General features: G+C 36.4%; 5 protein-coding genes across 9 annotated transcripts; 2 read left to right on the top strand and 3 right to left on the bottom strand.

Annotated features, from left to right (window-relative positions):
• Positions 1–1,868: 1,868 nt before the first annotated feature.
• Positions 1,869–12,542, bottom strand: LOC105642679 (Transducin family protein / WD-40 repeat family protein). Of its 5 annotated transcripts, none has more exons than XR_002285428.2 (20): positions 12,408–12,542; positions 11,973–12,277; positions 11,741–11,861; positions 11,567–11,649; positions 11,228–11,451; positions 11,023–11,143; positions 10,028–10,110; positions 9,208–9,417; positions 8,359–8,718; positions 7,788–7,959; positions 7,364–7,555; positions 6,796–7,005; positions 6,610–6,702; positions 5,186–5,400; positions 4,306–4,878; positions 4,120–4,200; positions 3,930–4,015; positions 3,066–3,797; positions 2,483–2,662; positions 1,869–2,363 (listed from the first exon to the last, which is right to left on the bottom strand). XR_002285428.2 is itself a non-coding variant. In XM_012227583.3 (20 exons), exons 1-20 carry the CDS (start codon positions 12,526–12,528, stop codon positions 2,300–2,302), a joined length of 4,200 nt encoding a protein of 1,399 aa, XP_012082973.1. In that variant the 5' UTR covers positions 12,529–12,542; the 3' UTR covers positions 1,869–2,299. The 5 variants fall into 5 exon arrangements, 2 of the variants coding, with proteins under 2 accessions (XP_012082973.1, XP_012082975.1); XM_012227583.3 differs by having other exon boundaries at positions 2,483–2,636; XR_016320758.1 differs by lacking the exon at positions 1,869–2,363 and having other exon boundaries at positions 2,498–2,636; positions 3,066–3,223; positions 3,312–3,797.
• Positions 12,543–12,688: 146 nt separating this feature from the next.
• Positions 12,689–14,158, top strand: LOC105642680 (autophagy-related protein 8i). Its single transcript, XM_012227586.4, has 5 exons — positions 12,689–12,830; positions 12,970–13,025; positions 13,346–13,398; positions 13,693–13,811; positions 13,912–14,158. The coding sequence occupies exons 1-5, from the start codon at positions 12,791–12,793 to the stop codon at positions 14,019–14,021; spliced, it is 378 nt and encodes a 125-aa protein (XP_012082976.1). The 5' UTR covers positions 12,689–12,790; the 3' UTR covers positions 14,022–14,158.
• Positions 14,159–14,427: 269 nt separating this feature from the next.
• LOC105642678 (uncharacterized) lies at positions 14,428–18,334 on the bottom strand. The gene is made up of 7 exons (XM_012227582.4): positions 17,950–18,334; positions 17,524–17,826; positions 17,090–17,298; positions 16,908–16,956; positions 16,718–16,807; positions 16,461–16,523; positions 14,428–16,352 (listed from the first exon to the last, which is right to left on the bottom strand). The coding sequence occupies exons 1-7, from the start codon at positions 18,115–18,117 to the stop codon at positions 14,751–14,753; spliced, it is 2,484 nt and encodes an 827-aa protein (XP_012082972.1). The 5' UTR covers positions 18,118–18,334; the 3' UTR covers positions 14,428–14,750.
• An 876-nt stretch (positions 18,335–19,210) lies between these two features.
• LOC105642677 (tolB protein-like protein) lies at positions 19,211–21,862 on the bottom strand. Its single transcript, XM_012227580.4, has one exon. The coding sequence runs from the start codon at positions 21,830–21,832 to the stop codon at positions 19,721–19,723; it is 2,112 nt and encodes a 703-aa protein (XP_012082970.1). The 5' UTR covers positions 21,833–21,862; the 3' UTR covers positions 19,211–19,720.
• Positions 21,863–23,031: 1,169 nt separating this feature from the next.
• On the top strand, positions 23,032–23,998 carry UBQ6 (ubiquitin 6). The gene has a single exon (XM_012227579.3). It carries the CDS (start codon positions 23,120–23,122, stop codon positions 23,588–23,590), a length of 471 nt encoding a protein of 156 aa, XP_012082969.3. The 5' UTR covers positions 23,032–23,119; the 3' UTR covers positions 23,591–23,998.
• Positions 23,999–26,007: the final 2,009 nt, after the last annotated feature.

Raw genomic sequence — 26,007 nt, 5'->3', positions numbered from 1 at the left:
ACCTTATTTCAAGCCCCTTGGAATTTTCATAAAAGGTTTAAGGGTAGCCAAACTTAAAAAAAAAAAAAAAAATGTTAAGAGTATCATATCTCAACTCGATACCCTATTTCATGGGAATATATCATTATCGGGTATGATTTGATTAGTCTTTTCATTTATGAAATTTCATAAATTTAAATTTTATGATTTTAATAGTTAATTTTAGAGATATAGTTCATTCGAGGACACAACGATTTAATATCAAGTTAATGACTGTTTAGATATAAATATATGTCTCCATTTGATTCTCCTCTCTCTTTATTTTTTAAAGATAAGTAGTATGCTGAATAATATTAAGAATTTGAAATCCTTTAAAAAAATATTAAGAATTTGAAATGGTGGTTGATTAAGTCTTCAACAACACCACTTACAAAAAAGTTGCGAGTCAAAATCGGACGCGTGAAGAGTGAAGACCTCCCCATGAACTATGAAGTATCAAGGAATTATCAAGTTTGGCCACCAACCAAACGGTTTTGATTTTTAATTACTTTCTTAAACAAATAATAAAAAAGATTATAACCAAGCCGGCTAAAGCTAAGCCGATAAGAGTTTTTAATCAGCCGCGAAATGACGTGGCAACAACTAGGGAAATGGGGCAGTTGGGATTTGTTAGGGAGAAAGCAAAGTGCGGTTACCACCCACAAAAAGATTAAAGAAGCGTTGCAGTGTTGCATTATCATATATGGAATTCCCAAAAGGTTGGGCGAACCGGCACGTGCCTGTCACAAAGGGTTGGTACGATGACTTGTCTGTGACATAGACACTTATCTCTGTCAACCTTCACTCAGGATCCATGGTCCACCTGTTATAACATAAAAAATCACGTTTGTTATTTTTGGGCGGTCGTGGGGAACTAAAGACTAATGAAATGCTGCTAGTCCGATAATAAAAATTCAACTTACATATGAATAGTTTCATTTAGATATTAAAAAGGGGAAAACCTTTAATTAACAAATTTAAGAAGTTAAAGTCTCATTAAAACAGAATTTATATTTAAATCATCTCTGATGATATTTTTTAAGATAGTATTTAATATTTCCATTAGGTGGGCTAACAATATTTAATGTTTTAGCTATCTTTGTTATTTTAAATATATATATATATATATATATTGATTATTAGAAATTGAATTACTAAATATTAGTTTTTTTTAATTAATTTTGCCCAGCGTTAGAGAATAAGAAAATGAAAAAAAGTCCACAATTCAAAATGAAAAGCCCTCTTTTGATTGGTGATGCAATGGGCTGAAAAGTATGGACCCATTTGCAGATGTAAATAAGAAAAGATAATGATGATGTGTGAAAGTTTGTGTCTCGTTGCCAATTGTGTTATATGGTGGCTTCGGTTGAGGAGTGCAGTGGTCATCACATTATGTATTCAAACAAATGTGACTATTTTTCAATAATTTAATAGCACTCTTCAGACTTTATCAATGGAACCCTATTGGAGAAAATCTTTTCGACAAAACTTAATTACCTTCAACTTATAAAATGATTATTAAGGATGTCATTATTTTTATATGTCATGATATATAATGCACACACGTTTTTTTTTTTTTTCAATTTTTGAAGTGAATATATTATTTTTTTACTTTAATATATATATATATATATATATAAGTATTTCACCAAATTTTTAAAATAATATTTAATAGAAATTTATTATTTTCAAAAAACAATAAATAAAATGATTGTAAAAAATACTAAATTTTTCTAAAAAATATTAATTTTTTCTAAAAAATAATTAATAATTAATAAAACAAAGTAATATAGGATAAATTATTGTGAATTAAATGCTGATACTTTTTTTATATGCAACACATGATCATATTATGCCAAGAACGGTGCATCTATAGTATATAAAATGTTGTTTCCTAAATTACAATTCTATTACGAACCCACAAAGTAAGAGAGTTCACTACAGTCTCAAAAGAATTTCAACCATCAAATCCAATTAGGGTTTGATGCAATTGTGTGTTGCTTCTCCATCAGAATTCCACCGGCCGCGGGTAAAAACAAAATCTCTGCATAATTGTAATAGTACAAAAAGAATTCTAAATCTGATAACTACTCGAACAAATATGTAATTTTGGACGCCCCATTCCTCACAGATCATAGGGTGTCAATTCGTCAGTAACAAGTAACATCTCTAAGATTAATATGCACTAGTTGCATATGATATGAGGTAACTAACTTCAATGTCGAATTGTTTGACTTGCTTAGGACAAAATTGCCACTACCATGTCTTCTATCATCCATGACTAGGATGCCACAAACTCGACCATCTGCATCCCCCTTCCAGCCACTGCAATTTCGTATCGGTTTCTGCATAAGAGAGACAGGAAAGTTTTAAGTATAAAACTCATGTTGTTTTTTAACTGTGAAATGCTTGTGAACTACCATGGATGAAAGGTGTATTTGAGAAGTTGAGATTCTACACTCACCTCTCACAGGCTCTGGCACATAATGCTTCTGGCTCAGGGACACTAATGATTAAGTGAGTTTTCTCAATCAATTTACAGTGATCCTTAACAGCCCAGCATCTGATACGCTGATCAAGCCCAGTAGAAAATACCCATGTACCATCTGTCCAAACACCTTCATGAGATAAAACAACTTCCAATCTGTCAGTAACCATAAAATATGCTTTCATGAATTTCTCCACAATACAACTTGGTTAAATTCATCCCTCAGGGTTTCAATGCCTTTACAAATATAAGCAAGTCCACCAAAATACAAAAAAATGGAAAAGATAGCAATCTAAATATGATTTGATTATATATTGCAAGAAATATTTTAGAACCTAGTCTTTCATATGCGATTTTAGCAGTCAACCATTACTTTGTTCAAAGAGATAAGAAGTGGCAAAATGGGGAAGGAAGAGGCACAGTTCTTAGCTGAAATGCAGTATAAAAACTGGTGCCTGCAATGGTCTCAGATGGGATAATGGGAGATTTATTGGGCACAAGATACAAGCATATTAATGGAACTACGACAAAACTTAAAAAGGAACGATTATTATTTCACCTTTTATGGCAGAACTATGAGCTGAGGAGATTCTATCGTGATACAAGAATCTGATTCTGTACTTCTTGTCCTGACATTGACTTAAATGAATAGAATTCTTTATACTCTCTGGTCTGCCGAATAAATTTATGACCTCTGGTGTGATGATCTCAGAATCCCTGCAAATTGACAAATCAAATTTGAGACAGTGAAGGGATTGATCATCGCCTCCACTTATTACACTGAAAAAGAAATTAGAGTCGCAACTGCAAGGGTCCCGTATGTCTGAAACATGAAGACAATTGACACCAGATTGGTGAATACTACTGAGAACATGCAAAGGCTGTATTTCACATATCTCAGGCGTAGAATTAACAGTTTTCATTTCTGGCTCAAGAGGTTTATCAGGCATAACTTGAGCACAAAATGTTGTACAGCCTAAAGGATCACTTGTTGATGCTTCACTCATAGCATGGTCAACCGAATTGCAGTTAGTCCTGTCTTCAACTCTAGGAGCAACTGAACCAACAGGTAATTTTTTCTTAGGTTTGCTGCTTAATGATCTCCACCATCGACCACCCTGACTTCCTCTTCCTGTGCGTGGCCGTGTCTGACTACTTATGAGCTTTTGTTCGTCAAGGGTTGACAACAGCCTCATAAAAGATTCAATACTGTCAGTTAGATCCCAAAGGGCAATACTTCCATCAGTTGCCCCACTTATCACAATGTACACATTTCCAATCCAAGTGTCTCCTGTCAATCAGGGGCAAAATAGGAATTAACTCCAGGAAAGGCAGTTTAAATGGAATCAAAATATTCAAATTTTGTGGTCACACAATGTAACTGGTAAGTTTGAAAAGCCATTTAGAAGTCAAATAATCAAACCTCCAGAAGGCAGGTGCTCAGGAAAGATAACATGCTGCAATGCCAAAACTGGTGATGATAGAGGAACCAATACAGCAACATCAAACCTGTAACAAGTTAAAAAGGATACAGAGCAAATTCCAATTACTGAATGACTTAACTAAAAATTTCTTCAAATGCATTACATTAATAGTAGTTCTCATAAGAGTACCATAACCGATGAGGTAAGACAAGAGCTCGCAATGCTAGGGTAGCATCTGAACAGGCCACAACAATAAAACAGACAGTTAACCTGAAAGAGAGACAAATAGAGGTATTTTTATTGAAGTTAGATTAGATGAATCAATGCAAGACAAAAATCATGACAAGACGATATAAGTACTCCCTCCCATCTCACCTGGAGCCAGTACACTTCACAAGAAAAGCAGTGACAGCCAGATATCTCCAGTCATCTTCATCTTTATCATCAAGGCAAACTTTTGATGCTACCTCCCCTTGTTCTTGTAAAAGAGATCTAGATTTGCCATCTGATTCCATTCTAGCAACGTTTTCAGTCATTCCTCCTATTTTCGCAAAATTTTTTGTTCTTCTCTGAGTACTAGAATTTTTGGTAGGCATGTCAGTGGAAAGCCACTTGAATGACATTGAAGAGGATGCACCCATACACGGTACCTCATTTCCGTTTTTGTTTTGTTCTTGTTCCACAAATGGGTTTCCGTTCTCATCTAGCTCTCTATCTCTCAGCAACCAAGAAGTTAGAACCCGCTTTGCACCAACAGAGAGTAGTAAAAACGGATTATCCCTGTCCTCAGTTAAAGCATTTTTTTGATTGCTCCAGTCAAACAAGTTGGTCACATCTGAAGGAATTATGTGCATCTTAGACACAAAGCATATTGATCTCACTGCTGATCCACCAACATGCTCCCCAAGCAATTTCGACGTAGACCAGCTCTCAACTCTTGGAGTGTACCTGCACCCATTACCCATTGCAAAATCAGTTGCCCATGTAAAGTGATCAAACCAACTGCTAAACATCTTGTGAAAAACATAATTAAATAAGGTGAAAAGTAGCCGTCAGAAGAAAAGATGAGCAGGAATGGAGGATGAAAGTGGTGAAAAATAGAGTATTCACATAAATACTCCAAAAATCCAGATATGCATAAAAGATAATACAGCTCTTTGCTCACTATCATGAGTTATCAAGCAAAAATGTAACTGGTAATGTCGAAAGAAAATTAATTACTTCTCCATATAAATGGCTACTAATTATCATATACCTAGTCAACCTCACAGTTCCATCTTCACACCCAGTAGCAATCCAGCTAGATTTGTCAAAAAGAGCATTCTTCCCATTTACTTGAATTCGTGCATTTTCAGATACAAAACATAAGGAATGCATCTCTCTCCCATGGAACTGGATGTGCAAATTCTGGGGAAATATTCTCCTCTCACGTTCCGGTACCCGTTGTCGATGAATATATATCATCTCATCCTTCAATAAAAAGAAAGAATATTGAGCAAGACTGCAGTATCAAAATATTAAGCTATAACAAAATTTCTGGAAAAGGAAAAAAAAATTATGCAACAGAAATTTATCACAACATCATAGATTAATCAGGACAGATGAAACACAAAACCTTAAGAAAAATAAAATAAAAGAGAAAGCAGAAAACAAGATATGGTGGCAACCACTATTTAAATTGCGTAACAATATTAGCATGTAGAATTGATAAAAGGTATATCTCCTTCAACTGATGAAAACGTCATTAACAAATGCTGGTTTCTATAATGTCTTAAGATGTCCTACTCTCATTGTATGGAAGGAGTTTTAAAATTTAAGAGAAGATTCTGCCAAAAATGTGGGAAAAAAACAAACAAGTAAACCAATGTCATCAGATGATTCTAAACTTATATTTGCTTGCAAGTTGCATGTGATTTAGAATAAGATGCATGCCGGTTTCTTCCCCTATACCTGCAGACAAGAAAACCCCCATCCTTTGCCATGAATAAATTGATCATCAGAACTCTTACCACACAAAATCTTTAATCGACACACACTGTGTCAACGCCCTCCTAGACTCTATCAGAGAAAGGGTTCAATCTTTAATCTTATCTTTAATTGACAATCTCATTTTAGTAAATAATGTAAAAATCATAGTATTATTAACGTATTTACACTGACTAGTCAATTAAATATCTCAAATTTTACAACTTCTTGAACACCTATTCCTTAATGGATTTTGTTATTTCTTCCTTTATTTATTTATTTTAAGTGTAGCAATAGCAAGTGATCATTGGTTACAGCTGCTACCCAGTTTCCTTTACATACAACAGTGGACATGGCCAAAATTTGAATTCATGTACCCTACCAAAATATTTGAGAAAAGGAATGTTTATTTTAGTTTTCTCGTACCAGAATGCCTAAAAGGAAAATTATTAATTGTAAATAGGTGCTCTCCAAGTCAAGCTTAGATCACAATTATGACTTGGGCTACACCTACTGAGATACATATATACTTCACCTCATTAATGTCGAGTACCTGCATGAATTAACAAACTACATAACAGTTCTAACCTCGAGACATGCAAGCCAAAAATAATGGTAACCAACATCATGGTATTTACAATTTCTTCTGAAGTTTTACCATGGAGTTTTGTTCAAAAAAAAAAAAAAAAAAGAAGAAGAAGAAAGAAAGAGTACCTTGACATATGCAAAACAAGTGTCCATCTCTGGTATATTGCCAAGATAATAAGAATGAGGACGTCGCCATCCACCGCAGGAAATTTGCAAGACCTGCTCCAAGTTTAAGCATCAAGGAAATATCCCATGCAACATTTATATTACTGCAGTCAAGGAGGATGACAAAGTCAAAGAGACAATGATTACCTTTGCCTCGGTTGTTAAGTTCCAGATTATGAAATCTGTTGATGTAAAACCAATTGCATAGCCACAGTTTGCTAAACCATGAGGGGAGTTGTTATCGACAGAGACAGACTTAATCAAACTCAATCCTTTCACTTGTTTCATTCCTATAAACTCTAAGCTTCGTTGATCTTGGTCAAATTCAAAAGAGCATACACAACCATCAGCTCCAGTCTGAAAAAAGGACCAAAATAATTAAAAATTTAACAGAAGAAAGCCGTTGCAAATGTTTTTCCACACAAGAAAACATCAAAACATGCTAGAATGCATGATCAAATGCAATTTTCTGTCACCGGTGTGCTACTGGCATGCCAATATTTTATAAGCTTTTGCTATGATGCTGCAAACCAAAGAAAACTCCTGATCCTATTGGATGACCACATCACAAGTTTTTTTAACCTTTGACACAAAAATGTTCGGCTAGTACCCTCATGGTTATCTTTTGCTCTCTTCCATATACTTATGATAATGGATCATTCCCAAAGAATATTTGGAGTATTATTACATATTCATACCAGAGATTTGATCATACCGAGCATAATTCAATTCCACAGGAGCTTAATTTAGATACAGAAATGCTGGTTATACTTGATATCCCATGAGCCCCTTTAAAGTAACTAAGTGGAGATATTTTTATTCCTGGTGCAGCAGGTGTTTCCAGCAACAAGCTCTTTAACAAAGGAAATAGAACCAGATTACCACGGAGATCCCCACAAACCAGAACCTGCAAAAAATTCAAGCATGATGAGATCCAATATCAATATTCAGGATTCACTTTGAGCTCAAAAGTCAGATGAAATTACACATTGGATTTCACATAATCAAGAGATTATACCTTATATTCTTGTACATAACAAAACTTTATAGCAAAATTTTTAACAATTCATATTTCATCTTCATACACTTCAAATTTGACAATAATTCACAGATAAAACACGAGAGAGAGATAGAGATACCTCATCTTCAGGAAATGCGTCTAAGCACATTATCCTAGTTCCAAAACATGATGTGAATTCTGCTATAAGGGACACATCAAAAGTTCTTGCAGAAGTGTGAGAGATAGGGAGCAAAGGATCCTGTAACTTCCACAGCTTCAAAACTCCTCTAGGATCAGCAGTAAAAATGAACCTACACATCAGAAAATAGTGCTCTTTAACTCATCTTTTCGATTAGAATAATAAAGGTAAAACTATGTTATCCCTCAGCTAACAATGCCCAGGCTTTTCTAGCAGCACTGAAGAATGGCATGAAACATATTGCTGATATAGCATATGACCAACAGCTTATCACTACCAGTATATCCATTATAGAGAAATCAATTGAAACACTAAAAAACCAATAGAGCTTCCAGGCTATTAGCTAAAAAAGGAGGAGGAGAAAAAGCGATGTCTGTTGTTGATAGTTTCAAAAACCATAAAAGAGAAATGAAACTAAAATCTCGGCATGTACCTTTATATACCGAAGGAAAGATACCGAAGAGATAACAAAACTATTGACATTATGAAAGCATAAATGATGGCCAATTACCTATATCCCAATGCCTTAGACCAATAGGTCCCCAATAGTTGTCTCTCTTTTCCAGCTGACCAAGTAAAAGTGAAGTCCATGATAGGAGTACTAACATCACCCGTAACTCTGGCGACTGTCGCGTTTCCTTTACCATCTCCCAAAGCAACCCAGTTATCAATACCAAGGGAATGCTTGGGAAAGCTTTTAGTCAGCAAATCCATACAAATGATTGGTACCTTTTCATTGACCTGGATAAGTTTAGTCCATTTCACATTCTCTGTCTCAAACAATTTAGCATGATACAGATAACCATTGTTTGTGGCAACGTAAAGGGCATCTTCAGATGTGAAATGCAAGCATCGTACATATTCACTTTTACTGCAACAAAAATAGCCAAGATAGGCTTTGTCACGTTAGGCAAGACGATGAGAAATGATGAAAACGGCAACAGAACAAAAGAGATGTCAAGGAATGGAGATGGATGAGGCGGAGTAAACCAAATGTGGTTGGGTTTGTCATCATCAGAGATGTCCCAACACCTCCCCCATTGGAGTTCCTATCAGCATCCAAATATTTAAATGACAACTTAACCAATTTTTGGGCCGCTCTCATAAGGCCAACAACATGAGATGGCCCAGTAACTATTAATAGATGGGTGCACAAGTTCCGCGCATCAAGCATCACCCTAAAAAGGTGTGATCGCTAAAATCCAATTATCTTGGAAGATTCTCATTACCATCAATCAGATAGAGACATCACATTCACCATTAAATGGGTGTTTTGCTGACAAGAAATTTAAGTTTTATCTTGCCCATCAGGAACTTAACTAGGCTTCCTCACAGAAGTTTTAATTTTAACAGAACTTACCTGTCCATGAGACCAATATGTTCAGATGAATTTGGGAGTCGACTAGTAAATATCTCTGTTCTGTCAATGAACTGTTCTGGTTGACTTTGTCCTTCCAAGCTATGTGGAAAAGCAGCAGGCAGTTGATGCACTTTGATTGCAGAATCAAATCCAGCAGTAATGAGAAGCGAAGAGTTTGGATCATACAAACATCTCCATACACCTCGCCCTCTGTATATTATCAAGTCACAACTGGTCGTTTAGAAATTGAATTACAATATATTTTGAGATATAAGGTGAGCGTAGACATGGTCAGCCAGGTAAGTATTAATCATGGATGCCTAGACCGCCATGCGCTTTGGCAGTCATACTGTACCTGTGATACACTACAAGCAACGTAAAACTTCAAGTAGGAGATACCATGCTACAAACAAAAGAAAGCACAATGGGGAATATTTTTGAATCCAAATAATTTAGGGTTTTTTTTCCCGCTCCCACGCTGTGTATTTTAAGAACATAATAAAACAAAAAAAAAAATCCACGTAACCCATGAGAAACAACAGACAGTGTTCTATACCTTGGGTCAACACATATCAGTTAAATGCCTTGCGGAGAAAAAATAGTGAAGAGAAAATTATTTCTTGGAGAGATTAATGAAGACATACTATATTTTGAACTAAAATTCTTGCAGAGATTATTATGCCATGAAGCCCATGCCCAAAAGTTTCATTTCATAATAAAGAACTAATAATAGCTCTAGATAACTCGATAAATTTTATGCCATAGAATCTGAAAGAAAGCTGAATTCTAAGAAAGATGAGAAAACCTAAATGCAACTTACATATGTTCCTTGATCATCTTAAGCTGTTTACCATCAAATCCCCACACACGGCATGTACAATCCTCACCAGCAGTGACAATTAACTGCCAAAAAAATAAAAATGGAAGAGTCATCTCCAAATTCAATAGCTCACATTCATAGAAAGGAGGACGAGGAGAAGAAAGAAAGATGGTAAATCATTGGAAGAAAAGAATTGATTTAAATGTGTGCAAAATGAATAATGTTAGTGTATTATAATCCTTTCAGCCCATTGCTACTAGATGGCTTTGCTATTAAGTCTGTCAAATTCAGACTATTATGCTTGAACCACCATAACCATGGAACAAGCACTTGGACAAGAATTAGTTAAAAATGACAAGAGGAAATTCAGTTATTTGAACATGCATACACGAATATCATATATAACTCTATCACGCCTCTGTTCCAATGAAATGCCACTTGTTCAAAATTGACAGCCTACTTCTCTAATATTTGGATCTCTACTTGGAATCAATTTGAAACAAGATAATTTCTACTGATGAAACCAAATTAAATACAAAGAAAGAAAAATCCTACCAACTGAAACTAAACTACAGATAGATGATAGCATCACTTATTATTTGCACATGTGTTATTGATTTAACGGTGAACTGATTATGCCAATTAATAATCTATTATCGGACATCCATTCTCAAGGATTGACACTTTGCAAATTTAAGAGCAATTATCATCCCTTGTGCAAGGTCAAAAAAATTCTGGACACATTCTAGCAAGGCAGCTTCGTTAATACTAACTATGATAATGTAAGTGTTGACAATAATTCACAGAAAAAAAAATTAATTGAAAAAATTCCAGCACATTTAAATAACTTAATTACACAAAAAATTCCCAACCATGAATCCCCTCTAATAAAACCGCTGTACGAGGATTCTAGACCAGAGATCAGTTTCTATTCGTTTAAAACTAGAAAGACTATCATGTAAGCAATAGGCATACCAAGATTCCATCAAACTTACAGAATCAGATATACAGCAGTCCCAAACCCTAGCATTATGACCGAATAACACAGAGCAAGCAGTCTCCTTTTCTTGGTCATTGGAATCTTCTTGTTCAGCATTAACTGCCCAGATACGAGCACTGTTCCAATGAGGGAACTGTATAGTTGCATTCAATTACTCCAGAAAAACAAAAAGGATAGTAAGAGTTAGTAAATTTCTTCACCTGCGATCATCAGAGACTGAAACCAGTTTGGATCCATCAGCGGACCATATTATGCGAAATATTGAACCTTCATGTCCAATAAGTCTACTTATATGGGCCGCTTTATGTTGCCAGTAATAAAGATTGAAAGAGTCTGAGTTTGAATTGTTTAAATGCATGCTATCTTCCATGGTACTTGTCAAAGGCAGAGCATCTTGTTGAGGAACTAGTTTCCAAATAATGATCTGTCCTAGCCCAAGTCAAAACAATATGTAACTGGATAATTCAATTGGAGCCACCATTGCAACTCCAATTTAACAAAAAATCAAGCTTATTTATATTACAAGGAAAGATTACCACCTCATTGTATATTGTACCAGAGGCGATTCGTAAAGATTCCACATTATTACCACACAGCCGCATGGAATACAAAAGGCACCTTTCTACATAATTTTACAAAATAATGAAACATTTTAGAGTTCAACAAAAAAAGCATAAAACAATATGCATAAGGTCCTTAACGCAAAATATCACCTGGAGATTGAACTTCAAGAATCATACTCGATTCTGAAATATCCCATATCCTGACCGAATTATCACTACATCCAATGGCAATGCTGTGCCTTCCCTCCTCGTGTTTAGAGGTTGCACCATTCTAGTGTCAATTAAAGAAACAAATTAACAAACAAAAATACTTAGAAGTGAACTTTAAAAAAAAATGTTGAAGTGAAAAAAAAAAAAAAAAAAAAAAAAAAAGAAGTTTTACCTTCAAAAAGGAAACATCCAAGACCCAATGGCTAAACTTAGGCAAGGAATGAATTAAAGCTAAATCTGCAAAAACTTCTGGTTGATTTTGAAACTTTAATGCCGTTTCAATATGCAAGTTAAACAGCTTCACTCTCTTTTCGCCAAAGACGACAACTTTAAAAGTGATTCTTGTAGAAGACGATCCTTTTGAGTAATCAATGAACCCACAAGTAATTCCATGCACACGAATTCCTTGAAACACTTGAAACGACCCTATTATCTTAACCGCTTCTAAATCATATAGCAGCATTTGCGAACCCGTCCCTGTTTAAAATAAGAAAACAGACATTTGGAGATTATGCTCTGGCATCTAAATAGATTCTCAAATTTGTGTTAGCAAATAAGAATCTCGGAGACAATTTGAGATACAATTACTATGAAATAAGAAGCGTACCAGCAAGGAGATAAGGGAGAGAAGAGAAGTGAGAAGGTAAACGAAGGAAACAAAGAGCGGAGATTTCTCCAAGATATGGCCCGCTGCGAAGTCGCCATTCACACTCTTGCTGCTCCGTCATGGCTGCTGCTTCTTCTGTGTTACTCTGGCATTAGAGTCTGCAAATTTCTCTTTGAAAGAAGTTTAGGTCTTAATGAGCTGAGTTCAGCAACTATTCAATGGGCTAGAAGTTGGAATTTAATGGGCCGAGAATAGAATGTTCTTTCGGCTTGTCACAGCGCCAAACCTGTTATTAAATACCGTGTTCCGTGCTTTATCCGTATTCTCGTTCATCTCTGTTTCTTCGCCCCTTCTCTCTCTCTCTCACCCGAATCAGATTAACAATGGGGAAGTCTAACTCATTCAAGGACGAGTTCACTTTTGGTTTGTTTTTTTTCCCTCGTCTTTTTTATTCTTGATAAAGTTCTCTGCTTTTGTATTAGTAACTTCTCTTCATCAGCTGTTGGGATGTGATCGAATCTTTCCACAAGTTTTGTCTTTGATATTAGTTTGTTTATTGCAGAGGAAAGACTTGAAGAATCGCGCGATATTATATCCAAATACCCTAATCGAGTCCCTGTAAGTTGAGGATAATAAACTGCTCTCCTTTTTCCTAATTCAATCTTTAACGATGATGAATCATTTCTTTAGGCCTTAATAGCAATTGTACTTTAGTCATCCAGTTAATTAGAGAAATCTATAACAATGAAGCTTCGAGTGAAAAGTTATTACTTGTTTAATTCTTCAAGATAATTTTCAATGCTGATTCCTGCTATGAGGAGCTATGGGTTTTGATCTCGGTGATTCTTTGAATCCCGGTGGATGATGGGAATTAATGATATATTTCTAGTTGTAATAATCTCTTACATGAGAATTTAGGTGGGGTTATTATCTTGCAGGTAATTGTTGAGAGGTACAGCAAAACTGATCTTCCCGAAATGGAAAAGAAGAAGTAAGTTTCAGCTTCAGCTCATCATTGAGATTTGAGGATGATGAAAAAGTTACATTTTGAAGAATATATCATTTATAACCAAAGTGCAGTGTTTTTAGAGGGATTTTTTATAATTATAATTTTGAGAAAAGCCACACTCCCTAATTTCTGATGTATGATGCTGGCTTTATAAGGTAGTCAGCAGGATTCAATCCCAAAATTACACGAGTCAAACATTTGCAGAATTTGATATTTGAACATCTGGTGACTTTGAGTAAGGTTTGTCCTGATAAATCTCTATTTGTCAAATCATAGATATCTGGTTCCTCGAGATATGTCCGTTGGGCAATTCATTCATGTACTCAGTAGCAGGCTTCATTTGACACCGGGAAAAGCTCTTTTTGTGTTTGTAAAGAATACCTTGCCTCAGACTGGTAAAGTTGCTGTTATCGATAATGTATCCCTTAAAAAACTCATCTGTGCCAACTTTCTGAAATGATTTGCTAATGTTGTGTATCTGTAACTTATTTACAGCTACTCTAATGGACTCTGTCTATGAATCCTTCAAGGACGAGGATGGATTTCTCTATATGTGTTACAGCAGTGAGAAGACCTTTGGTTATGCTAGTAATTCTTTTATGTAATCAATGAAGATATTACTGTACATTAATGCTATTCAATTCTCAAAATTGCTGATCCATAATCAATGTTGTAAATACTTCATGTAATATCCAAGACCTTGCTCTAGCAATAATCATTTTATTAGCATTGAATTTTCAAATTATCGGACATTCAACTCGAATCATTATTCTTCCATAAGGACCCAACTAAGAGAGCTGAGGAGAGAGGAGGGAGGGGGATTAGAAAGAATCACATACTATAATTTATAACTTTAATATATAACAGAAAAGAAACTTGTGGGTCATATCGGATATTTCCAGTTTGTAGGCTAGTAGGCTGAATGGCAAGAAAGAGGCGAATAACAGGTACTTAAGATTTCTCTTTTGGCAACAAGCAAACGGACACCAAATTCAATACACACATCACCTCTTCATAAAAAGAAGTATCTTTGTATTCAATAAGCAACACATTGTTTCTGCAAAATCAACATATTCTTATTTTGTGTGGTGTTTATAGACACTTGCGATCATCGAGATACAACCAACGGGGTCATCCACCAGCATGATCAGTCAAAGAGTATTGGGTAGAAAAAAAGGGGCATAAAATTCATCAACTGAATATAAAACCGAGCAAACTGAAAAAGGATGTTATGTTGCCTAATATTGCAATCAAAACAGCCGATGGAAGCTTTTCCTCCTATTGCATGTATATTTAACACTCACGTCTCCAAAAGCATCTCCCAAAATCATTGATTACAGAAAGAGTTTTTGTCCTCCCCCTTTCCGCCAAACACCACGAACAGGTAATCCTCCATTTTGATTACTGCTACCATCTGATCTGTTGTCAGCTGGATTAGGATCGGGATCAGGATCAGGGTCGGAGCTTTTATGATCCAAAAGGGCTGCCATTGAACCATCACCCAGCCTCACCCTATGAAACTTTGAGGTTTTCTTTCGCTGTTTATTCCCACTTCCCTTATCTCTAACATTCTGATTAGGTCCACTGCCAGTAACTGAATCATTTTCTCCACTCAATTCCACCTGTTTCTCATCAACAGCAACCTGAGACTTTCCTTTGGCAGTGCGATACCCATCCTTTGACAGCACCTCCACCTCTTCTTCCGGAGGCTTGTAATGCAACTGCAGTGTCCGGACAGTGCTCATAATGCTATCTGCCAATCTATCCTTCGAACTACTACCTTCACCATCTATGCTTTTGCCTTTCTTTGAGCTGGTACTATCTTTCAAATGGCCACTGCCACGGCTCCAACCATTCTCTTGTGGACTTTTGCCTCTCAAATTAGCACTATAGGTGTCAAGTAGTTCTTTTTGCTTCTGAAAATCAGGGCAAAGTCTAGCCAACTCAAGAACAAGATGTGACAGGCCATATTGCCGCACATAATGCAAGTATTTTTCAGTGTCAATTGAACCCTGACGATACTGGCCAGAAATGTCTTTAAAAGAAGTATATTTGTCCTCATCATAATCAAGAGCAGCTCGTATTTTTTCCACCAATGATTTGTTTGCAGTTTGAACATCTTCCACATTTGGTAAAACCTGGCTACTAGGAGGTGTCTTGCGAGTTTGAATTGCAGAAACAGGAGGAAAATCTGAAATGGATGGTTCCAATGATCTGCTCTCAGAAAGATTCGGAGCTGATACAGAATGGCTAATCTTATTTGTGTTGTCCAAGTTCCCTGGAGGACCAGCTGAGGGATGTCCATGAACTAGTGTGGGTCGAGCATGTGTCTGAATAGAATTTGCATAACTAGATGGAGTTGGTCCACCAATAGAACTTCGTGAAGTTGAAGGTGCAGGATTCATGTTAGGCCTATACTGCACTGAACTACCAGCTGCATTCCCACGAGTTGGAGCTGGCCATGCCTGAGCTGAATTAACAGCTGAATTAACAACAGTTACATTTCTTTTTTGGCGTCGAAGATGTGCTGCCATAGTATTATTAACCAAACCTTCTGATTCTTGTTTGGACTTTTGTTGATTACTGCTGGTATTCATAAGAAGGGGAGGAAAGGAAGATTCTTCCAACGGTGTCCTCCTGGAACCTTGCCCCAATGCTTGAAGATATCTTGAGGGAGTTTCTGAATCTGTAGCAGTTAATGATTCAAAAGGCTCAATTAATGGATCAATATCATCTGCATCTCCATTACCAGGTACAACTTGTGCACTGGATGATGATGGTTGATCATGATATGTGCTTTCTGAGTGAGCTGTCTCCAGACTTGCTTGGATAGCTATAGATAGTTGGTTATCGTATTGATCACGATGGAATGTCCTTCCCCTTCCACGACGATGATCTTGTTCACTACTTCGCCGATATCGGAAGCTAGTTGGTATCTAGTATTCAACGACAAGTGCGCCATCAATGACCAGAGAAATTTGATAGGAGGAGCCGCAATGGCTTCAACAATGAACGAAAATTGCAGTAAATTATCCAAATAATACCTGGAGAGCAGCATTGCGCTTGGCACGAGACATACGCCCACCATGTTCAATGGCATTGTGCCGCTGGAAGGTAAACAAGGATAAAAGTCAACGACTTGAACCACTCCAATAAGCAAACAAAGGAAAGCATAAGATAAAAGAGTTCCCCTAAATACACAAATGTACACAGAGAGAATCACAAAATTGCATGTACATATGAAAAGTAAAAGACTATGCAGATACAACATTCACAACAACAAATATAATCTAAAAGATACCTTCATTTCTGCTTCAGTTTGAAAGACAATGAACTTTTTGGCAAGACAAGCCTCATCCTCGCATAGGAAATGCTCTCGGCGGAAGTGAATCTATGACCAGTAACTTTTACTTGTCAGAAGAAATGTGAACACCATAATGTCACATAAACAAACGAAATAAAAGTTGAAGAGAAATTCAGAAATGTCATGCCTCAAGGTCATCATAGTTCTTATAATACTCATATTGTCCAGGATGCTGCCTGCATTTGAAATTGTACCAAGTTTTTAAGATTATACAGAACAATCTTACTTGTTACCGAGCCAGAGAGAGAGAGAGAGAGAGAGAGAGAGAGGGAATAAACAAATAAATAATTAAAAGGTATGTTTATCTACCTTTGGCAAATATGACAAGTATAGTGTTCAGTAGACATATGCGAGTACAACTCATTGTCTCCATAGAATGGGGATTTGCAAAATTCACACATAGGATGCCCCATGAATCCACCTCTCTCACTCTCAGTACCATCAACCTCAGAGTCACCTGTATTTATGTGCTGATTAAGTTGCGCTCTAGTGTAAAGCTTTTGTTCACAAATGAATACCTATGAAATTCAAAAGAAACCGAAGATAGTAAGAAGAATATGAAAGAAAAGGAAGCTGGAAACATCGAATTCCTACTCCAAAAGAAGCAAAAGATGATTATCAGTAATACCAACACTATAAATTACACGGGCAAGTTTAATATCAACATTTTCATACCTCAGTACACTCTAAACATCTAGCCAATAACAAAAAACTGAAGATTCCAAACAAGATTATGTATTTACCTTCCGTCCTTCTAGACATAGACTGCACATAACCAATCTATGTCTATGAAATAAATGGCCCTTCAACTGCTCAATATTCCTAAACCTCCCCCGGCGCTTTGAGCCATCATTAGCTTCCTCATCCATCTTGTCGCATACACTACATGAAAGCCTACACATGGCCTTTATCATCTTGTAATGATCTGCATCATCAAAGAATGCTTGTGTGTCCTCATGATACCAGTATGACCCAACTCTACCCTCCCTTGGTTCAGATGGAAAGACTGCGAAGTCATTAACCATCCTCGTATAATCACCTAAAGCCTACAACATAATCCAAATCAACCGACAATAATTTAATTGCAAAACACTACTAGATTACGAATGGAGAGAAAAAAAGAATGATTCCAAATAGATTGATTGTTCAAGGAGTAGAAAAACCCTAACCTTGGTGACAAAGATGACGTGAGATTCGGTCTTACAGATGCAGCACCGTCGATCGCTGCAAATAAAGCGAAGGCGAACCACGCAGGTGGAGCAGACCTCTCGATGGCCACATGCTCCATAGGCCACCCATTCCAGGGTTTCAGCGCACACCGCACAACTATCGTCCATGGCTTTCTTTCTCTAAATTTCAAATTGAAATTGATAAAGAAAATCTGATGTCCTGATATGAAAGACAAGCCGAAAGTTGTCGGCGATTAGATATCTAGGGTTTACAGGGAAATTAGGATTCGTATTTGTAATTTTCGCGTGGTTACGTGAAATAGGAACGACTCAAAACCTGGTAGAATCCTCCTGCTTCAATTTCTTTTGTGTTTACTTTTTGGTTTTTCTCTATTTAATATTATTTATATTCAGGCTGAATGGAATATTAGAATTTATTATTAACGTACCCTATTGCAGTGCGTTGTTGTTTTCCAATGCAAAAGGAGCACTAATCTCGTTATTTAATCTCTAAGATTTCGCCAAATTAGTGGTTTTTTTCAAAACAATTAAATAATTTTTATTTTTATTTTTATTTACATAATAATTTTTTATTTAAAAAAAAGTCAGTGATAAATTGGACTGATGGGGATTTGATTCGAAAACAAAATTAATGTGTTTGAAAATTCTTCTTTTAACCAAATACTATTTAACTGTTTTTCGGAATTCTAAATTAGGGTGGTGATTAATTTCATAAATTATAGTAAAGTCTTTTTCATCAAATTTTATGGCTTGCATTAGTTAAATTCCTTCAAGTCAAATAACTTCTTAACATTTTGTATTAAGCAAAATAAAAATAAAAATAAACTATAAATGAACTAGTTGTAAGATAAAAGTATATATAAATTGGAACAAATTTAAATAATTAAATTATAATTATTCATAACGAGTAAAATATAGATATAGATGTAATAAAAAATCAGCATCTCATGAGTCACGAGTATTTATAATGGAAATGTAGGTCATAATTTTTCCGATATCCATGAATATTTAGAATAGAGATGCGAATCACAATTTTTCCAATATCCACCCTACTTCCGTCTCTCTCTAATGGCTATATTGATTTTAAATTTTTCACCAAATTAACTAATTTTGAAATAGTAAATGACAGAAGCCATAAATCAAAATTTTAATAAAATTTATATATATACGTTAAATATTTTTATGCAAGAACTTGAATATTGATAGGATACAGCAATGATGAGGGGTTTATTTGAGACCATTGAAAAGTAACATTATTTTATTGCATAAAAAACAACGATATTTAGAATTTACGACTCTGCAGACTTGTTCTCCAAGCGATTGAATTTTTTTATACATAGGAGATCCAATAGACCAGAGTAATATTGTGGACTACACAACAGAGGACAGTATTCCCCTTCGAATAACATTCACCATATTAATAATAACTTTTACAGTGAAAAAGACTCAAATTCGAGACCTCTCACTCTATGTATCTTCTAGAAGAGGAAGACCAACTAAACCTCCCAAGCAGTTGAATTTAATAATTTATTTACCTGAAAAATTTTTCAAAGGTCAAAAGCAAGTAGTATAAAATTAAACTTTTCGAGTGGACAAGAATTACACCACAGTTAAACGACGGAACGGTTGAAAACGACACACCTACGAAAGATTTTATTCAAAATGAAATTTTGCCACGCCTTTTTATTTTCCAAGGAGCCACACCCACTTGAAAGAAATAACAATAAGAGAGCCTCATCGATTGAGATTATTAGAGATCGCAGGATATCCACAGAGGTTCATCGAACTGGCCAGTGAGCTTATCTCCGACCTGTTTATCCAAAGACAAACGGTCCAAGTCCAACTCGTTACCGGAGAACCACGCTGGCGTGCCATTTTCATACCCATTGCATGTCAGTCTCCTCAACCCACTCCCATCTAACCTTACCACATGCAAATCTCCATACGGCTGAAATTGATTGGCCCACGACACTGGCTCAGCCGTCACGCTATCCAAGTTAGACGCAAATAAGAGCCATTCTCCATCTTTGCTAAAACACACGTGGTTTATTCTCTCCCTAACTACCTCACTCGAGCCCTCTGCTCCTGCCACGTGTATTCTCCTCAAATCAGAACCGTCCGGTTTTATGACGTAGATACTAAATACAGCAGGATTGTCTGGATTATGTCTATTTGATGAAAATGCTATCAGATCTCCCTTGGGTGACCAGCTTGGCATAGTATCGATCCAAGCTCCATTCGTTAATTGACGTACAGTGCCATTGAACTCTCCGTAAACGGTGTCAATTATGTAAAGGTTCTTATGGCCAGATCGGCCGGACCGGAACACAATGGATTTGCCATCTGGGGAGCACGATGGGAAGGCGTTATTGCCTGTGTCTTCTCTCGTGAGAATCTTTACCTCGGATGGAATCTCTTCACGATCACCATTGAGATGCGAAGGGTCAAACATGACTCGTGCAATCTGCACCGTTGTTTTTGCCGATTCAAAGATTGGGCCCAGAGATGTGAAGATGACGTGTTTCTCAGTGGGACTCCATGAGTTGTAGAAGGCTGTACGATCCTTGATTAAGGTCCATCGCTTTGAACCGTCCGATTTAACGATATTCAAGCCCCCATCCACTATAAACTGAGGATTGCAGGCTATGAGATCACCGGCTGGAGAAAACGAGGGAAATGATCCGTTGAGTCTGAGCATCTGTATTTCCTTTATTGGAGACACCACCGGTTCGAGGTTAGGAATCGTCGACTCGCCGGGGGTTGAGTCGCCTCTAAATCGATGATACCCGACAAACATTGAATCAGGAGAAACAAACGGGTTATAGTGATGGAAACTCGGATTCAGCGTCTCAGTCACCGGATAAAAGGCCCTTGATGAGAGATCAAATATCTCGATATGCCTATAATTCTTGTTGCGCCTCCGAGTAGCAACAGCGATTCTTTTACCGTCGTGCATAGCCGCAGGAGTGAAACAGTGAACTCCTGTCGGAGTAACTCTAAGAGGAGCGATTGGAAACCCAGAGAACTGAAGATCTTCAGGGAAATTTACCTGGTAAATGCTCCACCAGCCATCATCAGCTTGGCAATGGAAGTAAATAGTCGAGTCACCTGACCAGGTGGGCCATCCACCTCTTTCACAAACAACTACTCGTTTATCCGGGTCGGATCCTTTTAAAACAACTATATCAGTAGAAAGCTCGTGAAACTCGCCGCCCCAAGGACGAGACCCATAAGATGCAATAGCGATATATTTCCCAGAGTGAGAAATAGCGGGACTGTAGTCAATTACTCCAGGAGGAGTCAAGCGAGTAATATTCCTCTTTTGATCATTAAGATCGGTGGCGTAAAGAGCGCACCAACTTCTGAAAGGTTGATCAGGCCTTTCATGAGCTGACACGAAGTAGAGGCGGTTATTCTTGATGATCGGACGGTCATGGAAAAGACTCTCCGGTACAAATGGAAGCCGCTCCGTTTCTGAAACCCCAGATTTGGATAGGTAAATTCTAGAGCAACCAGTTCGTTCAGAGACATAGACGATGGATTGGTTGTGTTCGTTGATGAATTGGGCGTTGAAGTTGATGGATACACCATCGGTGAGGCGATTTTCATCGGAGTTGGAGAATTTGAAATCTTTCAGATTGGAGGGAAGTCTGACAAAGAATACATCGAAGCCATAGTTTGGGCGGCCGACGGTGGTGAAGACGATGGTACCTGTAGGATTCATTTGGAAGCGTTTATTTATTTTGTCAGTGGATACTGGATAAGGTGAGTGTGAGTATTGAGTAGCAGTGAGCGGTTGGGTTTTTGAAGGCGCGACGACGAGAAAGAGGTTAAAGTGTGTGCGTGTGAGATGACGCAGCATTACTCTTCTTTTTTGTTTTTTGTTTTTTTGTTGTCCTGCATCCTTATGAAGAGTCCAAGAGAGAAGTGCGAATGAGTTTACCAATGGAATCTTTTAATCAAACTTGATTTGATTTGCAACTTTGCTGATTAAATATGAAAAAAAAAAAAAGGAATCAATTAGATGCAAAATTTTTCTCATTGTAAATATTAATTTTACATATAGGTTTGTGATTTCTCAATTATTTTAATTGATTTTATTTCATGGCTTTATATATCATTTTGTGATTTGTTTGATAAATTCCATTTAAATTAAAATATCAAGGGATTGTTTTGCTTTTAATTTTTTTTATTTGTAAATCAAATTTAGTTTATTAGAAATTGAATTGATGATTTTGCAATTTGATACAACTAAAATAACAAATAGACCTAAAAAATTAATTGATGTAATTAATTAATGCAAAAATATCATGTTAATTAAATATATTAAGATATACCAGAGCCTCATCTTGACTAAAAAGACAACATTTTTCCCAAGCCAAAGGTAGCTAAAGCAGACATTGATAAATAAAATTCAAATTGTAGTGCATGCACCTCAGTGGGTTACGGCTCTACTAAAAATTATTTATTGAATTCATGAAGAATTAAAAGAAAATAATAATTTCCTAAAAGAGCTTGGCTTCCAAGTATCAAAGTTGGACCATGAAACAATGTCACCCTAAAGTGTTTCGCATACAAATTGAGAGAAACATAAAAAGATAAATTAATGTGAAGGGTCGATTGGACAGGGGACCCACTGGCCATCGGACCTACGCTTGCGATTGCCACAGAAGCTTAAAGAGTTTTTTTTTTTTTTTTTTTTTTTTTTTTGAGTGGAAAAGCTTAAAGAGTTCAAGCAAAAGCAAATTCGAGAAATCGAATTTTGTCCTTGTTGGCAGCTAAAGCCTATTTTGTCCGTCCAAAATTACTTTTTTCATATTTTTTTTCATTAATTGTCTGGTTTTTCTCATCATAATCTTCCAATCCAAGCATTTATGTTTTACATATTTCGGCCCTAGAGTAGAGGCTTTGAGCCGAATCACCAAAAATAATTGTGGGCTGGTTTCTATAAAACTCGCTAGGCCCAGCTAGAAATTAAGGCCGACTACAACATTGCATCTGGAAATAAACAATCACCTAAGGCTTAATGCGTAATTCCACATATGCAAATCGCCATCAAAACCCTAAGTCTCCTCATCTTTCAAACCTCACACCCCAAATCCTAGCCGAAAGCTCTGCATATCCCTTCTCTCGGCATCGGCCACCAAAGATGCAGATCTTCGTGAAAACCCTAACGGGTAAGACCATTACCCTCGAGGTTGAGTCTTCCGATACCATCGACAATGTGAAAGCCAAGATCCAAGACAAGGAAGGAATTCCACCGGACCAGCAGCGTCTAATCTTCGCTGGAAAACAGCTGGAAGACGGCAGGACCCTCGCAGACTACAACATTCAGAAGGAGTCGACTCTTCACCTGGTGCTTCGCTTGAGAGGTGGTGCCAAGAAGAGAAAGAAGAAGACCTACACCAAGCCAAAAAAGATCAAGCACAAGAAGAAGAAGGTCAAGCTCGCTGTTCTTCAGTTCTACAAGGTCGATGACAGTGGTAAAGTGCAGAGGTTAAGGAAGGAGTGTCCCAATGCGGAGTGTGGAGCTGGCACTTTTATGGCTAATCATTTTGATAGGCACTACTGTGGTAAGTGCGGCCTCACCTATGTTTACCAGAAGGCTGGTGGAGAATGATTTTGAAATTGTTTCTCAGAGGGTAGACCAAGCTTTTGATTTTAAGTTTCTTCTTGTTGAGCTTACAATTTATGGTCTTAATTGTTGACTAGTTGGAATGATAATTTTGGCTATTTAAGTTTCATTTATACCTGTTTTTGTTTTTGGTGTTTCTATTAGCGGTGATGTTAGTATTGATATAATGATTTCAGCATGATAAGACTCTGTTTTAGTTTCTACAAAGGCATTTGCTTGCTGTAGAGCTTGTGGCAGGTTTAGCATTAGAATGATGTGAGTTGTTAAAAACCAAAATGGTTTCAGAATCTATAAAGATCTAGAATGTCTTGTTTGAGATGTAAAGGAACTATTTGGGAATTTTGTGTAGCCAGTTTTTGAAATATTTGAATCAATGGATTAGGCTTGTTGAAACTGTTTTGCATGTAGCCTTAGTTATTGCTGCATTCTTATTTATTTTATGGATGGCGCCAACGGTGAAGGGCAGTTTTTGATTTGATTTTCATTGGTTGTAATTTTTTCTTTTTTTTTTTTTTTTTTTTAAACAATCAATCTGTAGATGAGAAAGAAATCAAATCTGAGTCTTCCTTGGACAGTTCATCATCTTCCATTTGTGGAGCCCATAATACTAAAACGCCCTGCATGAATTGGATTCAGTCGAACAAGAAATTAAAACAAGCAATCAAATGGTAAATAATAGATTTCGTAATAATATATAATTACCGGTATTTTACTTGCTGGCTGGTATGGAGTAAAGCTTTTGCAGGGCTAGCTCCAAATCTTTACCACAATTTATGGTGGGTGGATCCCGTACTCCATCAGCATCCACCAAGATTGTGATCTGAACATCGAAATCAAAAGGTTCATCCTGCAAAGAACTAATTCCAGAAAAAAAAAAGAGGTTAATTTGACAAGAAACCTTACCTTACCACCATGTAGTTATCAGTATCACATAAACTGTTTGTTGTTTGGCAAACTCTGCTTTTAATTTTCATATTATTTACATTAGCTGAGTGATAATTAATCAAATTTCTCTTGTTCTTCCTGGGAGATTCTCATAAATCGCTTTTCAACATCACTCACACTATCCACAGCATCCACCTGCAAAGGGTCACAGTGTGACTAATATAATAATATCTAACAAGATTTCAAGAAGAAATATAATTAATACTTTTACTTACAGAAGTACAACAGGAAAAGCAGCAATCCAAATACTGATAAGTCAAAAACGGGACTGTCGCTACAACCACAAATAAGTAATACCATGTTAAGAGAAAAAAAAAAAAAAAAAAAAAGAAACGAAATTTTATATTTTGGAAATAAAATATAAATTGCTTTACTTCTTAATTTAGATACCCAACCAGCCGAGGTTGATGTATCAGTTGTTTCAGCAATTCGGTTAAGATCTTTTTTTAGTGGCTGCACCCTTCCAAACAATCCAACTCAATAAAAAATAAAATAATTATTAGAAAAACTATTACAAAAATAGAACTAAATCAAAGGTACTTAACTGTAAGCGCGCCAAGAAAAACAGCAGGTACACCAAACAAAACAATTCTGGAATGAACGAGACGACTCGTGAAAAATGCGTCCAACTGATCTCATAACCCGAAACTGTATCGTAAGGTCTATAACACGACTCAGACCACGACGACGATGAATCAGACCCCCACGATGAAGATGAAGAGCTAAATCCAAATCCGCCAACTGCACCGCCGGTTAAAGCCAACGCTTTGTCAGGACGACACGTTGCCATCAGCAATAACAACTCCAACAGCAGTATGGCGGCGGCGGCTTGACGTTTAACGGTTTTAAGAGCATTATAAACAATTTCAAGATTATTACTTTCAGATCTCGAATTTACTTGTTTAAGTCGTTCGTATTGAGCAACAATATTGAGATGAAGTGATTTTGATCTGGAGAAACGGATATTGCATGGTTTTTGCCTATCGCAGGGAGATGAAGCCAGTTTCGGATTCCTTGTCAATAGATTCAATCGGATTACTGATGGTATTGTCATGAGTACCAGTACCACAGCCGAAGACCGACTACAGGAGCACCGCTTGATGAGATATCACTGTGTGTATCTATATCTATTCATTACATACGTTGCATTGCACTGCACTTCGGAATGAGAGACAGTAATGTTGGGACTGTTACAAATTTTCCTATTACGTTTAGGGATTTATAAAACTATCATTAACTATTTTAATTTCATTGGTTGAAATAATAAATTAATTTAATTTTCATCGGTTATTGCAATTTCTTATTTAAATTTAAATTATATTTGATAAAATAAGAAATTTTATTATCTATTATATAAGGTATATTAATATGGTAAGACTTCAATATCTTTAAAGATTTTAATTTTATTGATTGAAAAATATAAAATTTTTAATTTTATATTTAAATCTAAATTCTAT

The sequence above is a fragment of the Jatropha curcas genome, chromosome 5 (genome assembly GCF_041381405.1).
Source record: "Jatropha curcas cultivar XTBG-Jc1 chromosome 5, XTBG_Jcur_1.0, whole genome shotgun sequence".
Taxonomy (NCBI): Eukaryota; Viridiplantae; Streptophyta; class Magnoliopsida; order Malpighiales; family Euphorbiaceae; genus Jatropha; species Jatropha curcas.
This window is presented reverse-complemented; position numbering and strand designations above follow the sequence as displayed.

Bases quoted from the DNA above. Each gene is read 5' to 3' on its own strand.
- UBQ6 (XM_012227579.3), top strand. From the start codon at position 23,120: ATGCAGATCTTCGTGAAAACCCTAACGGGTAAGACCATTACCCTCGAG.
- LOC105642679 (XM_012227583.3), bottom strand. From the start codon at position 12,528: ATGACGGAGCAGCAAGAGTGTGAATGGCGACTTCGCAGCGGGCCATAT. The intron at 7,960-8,358 runs GTAATTGGCCAT...TCTGATGTGTAG, and splicing joins TCTAAGGCATTGGGATATAG to GTTCATTTTTACTGCTGATC. The intron at 2,364-2,482 runs GTGAGTGTAGAA...TCTCTTATGCAG, and splicing joins TGTGCCAGAGCCTGTGAGAG to AAACCGATACGAAATTGCAG.
- LOC105642677 (XM_012227580.4), bottom strand. From the start codon at position 21,832: ATGCTGCGTCATCTCACACGCACACACTTTAACCTCTTTCTCGTCGTC.
- LOC105642680 (XM_012227586.4), top strand. From the start codon at position 12,791: ATGGGGAAGTCTAACTCATTCAAGGACGAGTTCACTTTTG. The intron at 13,026-13,345 runs GTAAGTTGAGGA...ATTATCTTGCAG, and splicing joins AATACCCTAATCGAGTCCCT to GTAATTGTTGAGAGGTACAG. The intron at 13,399-13,692 runs GTAAGTTTCAGC...GTCAAATCATAG, and splicing joins CCCGAAATGGAAAAGAAGAA to ATATCTGGTTCCTCGAGATA.
- LOC105642678 (XM_012227582.4), bottom strand. From the start codon at position 18,117: ATGGACGATAGTTGTGCGGTGTGCGCTGAAACCCTGGAATGGGTGGCC. The intron at 17,827-17,949 runs GTTAGGGTTTTT...ATTATGTTGTAG, and splicing joins ACGTCATCTTTGTCACCAAG to GCTTTAGGTGATTATACGAG. The intron at 17,299-17,523 runs GTAAATACATAA...TGAATTTCATAG, and splicing joins TATGTCTAGAAGGACGGAAG to GTATTCATTTGTGAACAAAA.